The sequence below is a fragment of the Atta cephalotes genome, assembly GCF_000143395.1.
Source record: "Atta cephalotes unplaced genomic scaffold scaffold00047, whole genome shotgun sequence".
NCBI classification, from domain to species: Eukaryota; Metazoa; Arthropoda; class Insecta; order Hymenoptera; family Formicidae; genus Atta; species Atta cephalotes.
Genome location: NW_012130111.1, coordinates 40,238 through 46,107, shown reverse-complemented (window position 1 = coordinate 46,107; position 5,870 = coordinate 40,238). Strand labels below are relative to the sequence as shown.

At 33.4% G+C, this 5,870-nt stretch overlaps 1 protein-coding gene across 1 annotated transcript in view; it reads left to right on the top strand.

Annotated features, from left to right (window-relative positions):
• LOC105622581 (homeobox protein GBX-2) overlaps nucleotides 1-4,791 on the top strand; it is a 21,617-nt gene extending 16,826 nt beyond the window's left edge. The window contains exons 3-4 of the mRNA XM_012203997.1: nucleotides 2,989-3,299; nucleotides 4,330-4,791. Coding sequence (XP_012059387.1) covers nucleotides 2,989-3,299; nucleotides 4,330-4,791 — 773 coding nt within the window. The remainder of the gene's footprint in view (nucleotides 1-2,988; nucleotides 3,300-4,329) is intronic.
• Nucleotides 4,792-5,870: the final 1,079 nt, after the last annotated feature.

The following is a 5,870-nucleotide window of genomic DNA, read 5'->3' as shown; positions in this document are numbered from 1 at the left end:
TTAATTAATTACTTTCTTCTCTTCTCTCTCTCTCTCTCTCTCTCTCTCTCTCTCTCTCTCTCTCTCTTTCTCTCTCTTATTCTCAAATAGGAAGAAAATGTCAGAAATCAGCTAATGAACAAGCAATTGATAAAATGGAAACAGCAAAATCAAATAGATAGAGAAAATTAATTAGACATGAACGACCGATGATTCACTGGCGATGAATCGGTGATGAAGATTAAATGATTTGATTTCCGGTTGCTCCGGTTGACAGTTTTCAATAATTACCACTTGCTAACGGTTAAATAAAACATAAGCTATGGAAATATGGAATATGCCAACTATTTTCACCGATTATTGTTAAATGTATGCGTGTGTGTATGTGTGCACGGCAAATCGATAATATTTTAATATTACTTTGAACACAGATACCAGCAGCTTTTCTTAGGGTGAAATCGATAAAGATGCCGCGACCCAATTAATCTGTTGCGTGTTCGTGTAATTGGCGGGTAAATTTGCAACTTGATTTAGTGATCGATTTAGTGATCAAATTATTCTACTTTTTAAAAATTGATCAACTTTATGTATGTATTATTATTCTCCTCTAATGTAGCACAATAGATACTTTTTTGCATTTGATATAATATTCAGCAAAATTATTTAATGTTGCATAAATTTTCTTTTAACACATTTAATTAAAATTCAATATTCCCTTTTATAATATTTTCTATGTCAATCAATTTAAACTAGTAATCATTTAAACTAGTAAAAAGAAATTTTTGATACAATTTAAATTTCATGAATTAATTAGGATTAATTCATATTGAATCCTGGATATTATTCTTTACTTCTCCATTAAAAATTTCTTTCTCAATTGAAAAAAACGAAGCTTTTCTTTATGACTCATATGCTTATTCGATCTTTTGTTGCTTTCACCTATTCACTATGAGTGCAATCCACTGCAAATGCTTCGTTGATTAGTTAAAAGAAAAAGTTTTACGAATTGATCAATTAGAAAAAATGCTTTAAAGCATTTGTAGTGTAAAGTGAATCACACCCTAGGAAAGTTGAATTGGGCAGTTTCAAACAAAACCGTCAATTTCAATGTCGTGTTTAAGTTTCGGGTTATAGATTCAGTAACTCTATTCGCTAGAAAAGTGTGGTTTAAAAGTTTCGCCTTGCCGAGATCAGTTAAACGAGGATGTAACGACATCGTTCTCGCGAATCGATCCACATGCTCGATTCTGGCGCGAAGTGTAAAGACGATAGGCAGAGGACAACGCCCGTGTACGCTCGCGGAAGCGTTCCGCTCGCTTAATCGAAACCTTCTGAATAAATCAACGACTGGAGAGTGCATCAAACCGCCGCATGGAGAAAAGTTGCGCGTTGCCATAAACGCGCGGTCAGACCGCGAACTTCGGATAAGAAAGACGCGAATCGCGGCTAATGAATAAGTCAGGCTGACCATAGCCGAGTTGACCGTTGACAACGAACTTTAGCAGGAAATAATGTGCCCGCAAATAACGATCAGCTTTTGATCATGCGACCTGGCCACGTTGCGGTGGGAAAAGTTGTGTTGATCACGTGCGGTTGTGGAGAAAATACAACGCGCGAGAAGAAACTTATACGATTCTATTTATATCATTTCTAAGAGAAATGTGTATTACATGTCTATAAATTTTAATTTATCTCGGTTGGATCTTATATGATATTTTGTCAAATAGCATGTTTGCAGTTATTTTAACATGTTAATAGCATTGCATTTATACAAATAATGTAGACTGTGATACACATTGAAAAAAATTTCTGGTTGAAAATGAATGAATTAGAATTTTCTGATTAAATTTATTAGAATTCTAGTTGAGATAACCTGAGATAACCGGAATTCTAATTAATATAATATTTCTGATAAAATTTACTAGAATTCTCATTTTTACCAAAATATCAATCAGAATTCTAATTATCTCAACTAGAATTCTAGCAGATTTAACTAGAAAATTCTGATTTGTTCATTTTATACCAGAATTATTATTCAATCTAATTAAACTATTTTTCTCAGTGGCATTAATCGATTTCGAAATTATAGAGAATAAATTATATAATTATCTTCTTATTTAAAATTATTTCGAAAATCGAGATATTTTCAAAATGTTTAAAATTGTCGATTAATTTTCTTATATAAAAGTCTTCTTTGGTATCAAAAGTAATCTTTGATAAATATTTCTGTCGTGGACATTCGTTGACGCAAATTTCCGTTCCCATCCAGTCGAATCAGCCGAACACGAGCCATTCGAATGGAACTTATAACCGTGCTCTGTAGGAATAATTTTCAATAAATAATGAACCGACGGAGTCATCAAACTCCGTGGTAACTTTGTTTCGTATCTCAGTGCATATTGCATGCCGTGCTCAACTGTCTCGCGGATGAAGGGGGAAAAAAAACGTTGTACGGGAAATTACGAACGGGAAAACGTTGTCGACGATCGAAGAACGCAACTTTTATGAAGGAACGACCAATCTGCTCCGCATATTAAATAGCCGTCAGGCTATACATACCGCGATGTTCTCTCGATAGCGATAAACTCTCTTGATAACTTAATGTCGTGAAAGTTAGTCGTGGATTTCAATCCTTGGAATTGTGCAGTTTTATTTGACGACTATAGATTTCAAATACCAAATATTTGCTCTTACACAAATCTCAGTTATAGATTAATCATAGAAGTAATTGACAAGCAAATTTTTTACATTCTTCATTATTTATCTTTGTAATTAATGTTAAATTCCTTGTGATTAAACAATAAGTATTACTAACGAAATATAAACGTAATGTAAATTATTTTTGCAATTTTTTGCATTATTTCGTTATCAAAAGTAGCTCTCTATTTTATTCTATTAATTATATTACAAGCTGGTATCATATATATGTATAAATAAAAGATTATATTTGACAGGTGTCTCATAATCATTTAATGTATAATCATTTATATAATTATTTATATGTTCCAGGATCTGAGAATGGTCGTGCATCAGCCGAAAGCGACGAAGAGGGTGGCGGAGCTGCGGGTTCTGGCGAGAGTCATGACATTTCCGACGGCGTCGTCAGCGGTGCCGGCAATGCCGCCCCAAGTCCTAATAGGCCTTTAGAGAATGGACAGAATTCATCAGCATCAGGTACCGGCAACAAAGCTCGTCGGCGACGTACCGCGTTTACTTCGGAACAGCTGCTCGAGCTGGAGCGCGAATTCCACGCCAAGAAGTACTTGAGCCTAACAGAACGCTCGCATATAGCGCACGCATTGAAACTGTCGGAGGTGCAGGTCAGTGCCAAACTAAAGTAATAATCGATGAGCTGTACATACAGCTAGAGCTTAATATCAAGAGCTAAATTAGGAATTATAAAATAAGATCTTAAAATAAATTAGGATTCAGTCAAATAAAATCGTATTTTCCTTAAAGTAGAGATTTATATAGATGTAATATTAAAATTTAAAATATTAATAATTTATAATTAATTCGATTGTTCGAACGTTTTGATTCGCGAATATCAGCATCTCAAATTGATTGTGTTTTAATATCTTCGGCGCACAGTCACATTGGAGATTAATTAAATTCATGAACCAAAAATATTGTATTATATTATTCGCAACTTCCAACTTTGACTGATTCTTAGGCGCTCTCTACTATATTATGTTAATAATTAATCATTTGCAATAATAATAATATTAGAATTATTGGCACACTCAAAATAATAGTTTGTAATTTTGTTTAAATTACTGAATATCATAATAAGTATTTTTTCAGAATTTTTGTAATTTTTGTTACAATATAGAAATGATTAAATTGATCAATTAATTTTTATTTATGTAAAAGTCTAAAAATATTAAAATTTACGATATATATTAATAATTAATAATTCACAATAATACTAATTAATATTAGAATTACCAAAGCAATAAAAATTAAAAAAAGGAAAAATTACGGAAAATGTTAAAAAATGCACATCATGAATTCGAATAATTTAAACAAAATTACAAACCAACCACAATGAATTTAATTGGACGCACTAATGTGTATTACATTGTTAAATACATCGTTAAATGTTGAATTACATATTAAAATTACATATTAAATAATTTTATTGCAAAAAATATTATCTTGGCCCGGATATCTTACGAGTGTCCTAAACTTTCATTCCACCAAGTCTAGTTACAGACTCCAATGTCTTTAAATACATTTTAACTTTTTCTTTTATTTATACCAAATTGCATTATCATACAAACTTCTTACAATTTCTTTCTTTCTATTAAGAGAACTACATAAAATCGATGATGTATAACTTTGACGTAGGTGAAAATCTGGTTTCAAAATCGACGTGCCAAATGGAAACGGGTGAAGGCCGGACTGAGCGGCGGAGGCGTCGGCGTCGGTTCGGCGGCGGCAGCCATGACGGCCTCCAGTGCTTCTGGACGCCACAATGGTGCCACGGGACAACACACTTCCGGTACAAGAATTGTAGTACCGATACCAGTGCACGTGAGCCGTTTAGCAGTCAGATCGCATCATCATCATCTGGAGAAGTGCGCGAGAGCACCGCGTGCGAGACCGACTTCGGTCGAGGGTGGGTCCTCGGGAGCGTCGTCATCGGTGTTGAGCGATGCTTTGGGACTAGTAAATACATCAGTGAATTTGAGTGGTCAGGTACAGCCGCCTCTGGGCGCCGGCATGGGGGTGGAAATCGGGGTCGGGGGTGGTCTAAGGGCCTTTGCGGTACCAGCGCATCGAGCTGGTCTCGGATCCTCCGGAAGGTAGTGAATGTCGCGAACGGATAAACTTGGATGTTTGACAGAAAAATATAAAAGGAACAAATAGAAGTAGATCGATCACTGGTGTAAGACGCACGCGTGATAGGATGAAGTCGAGTTCTCATTAAAATTAAATATAATATCAATCAAAAAATTAAAAACAGCTATGACAAATGTGAAACATTATAAGAAGATAAACACGAACTCTTTCTTTGTCTTATATAACTTCTATTGCATTTTTGTGTTGCTCGATCAGACAAGAGCACACTGAAATGAATATTTTTTTCTTTTAAGTCAAACTATTGTGCATAAGCAACAATAGCATAAAGTTTCTGATATTTTTGATTTTAAGTAATTTCTTTATATTTTTAGTAATTATTATAAAATCACTTCCTCATTTTGAAAGTGACACAACAAAATCTGTGATTTTCGAGTTATTAATGTATGAGTTATAAATATACAAACGTTACTCTATCAATTAGCAAAAATAATCTAATATTTCTTAAAAAATCATTGAACTCGTTATAACTCAAAAAGAGTACCTTTTTAAAGGTTGCAAAATAAAAATATAAAGATTATGCGTCACGGATTTCTTCAGTGTTCAGATCCATTCTTGGATGCCAATTATTAAAAAAGAAAATACGTTAAATGATATCCATTTTATAACAATTCACATTTTTAAGCTAAAATATAAAAATACTCCAGATATTTAATCCTAATATATCAAGAGTTCATTAAAGTGATTTTCGTGTATTTTAGAAAATTTTTAAAAATTGGAATGTGAAAATTGATGTAATAGAAAGCGAATTAAATAGGGAGAAAGCTAATATACTGACATAATCAAGAAAATTAAGTTTTCAAAAACAGAAGAGAAATTATTTTTTTTAACCTAATAGAAAATAATTGACTAAGTAATATCAGCAAAAAAGATTTTTAACATGATTAAATTATTTTTGTCATTTGATAATATTCTTGAGACTTTCACGGGCGAGGAGCAGCTTGATACAGTATCAGGCTGTTCCTCGCTCTGATGAAACTGCAAGGTTCACGAAACGTTGACATTCTAAGAATGGATCTGGACGTAAG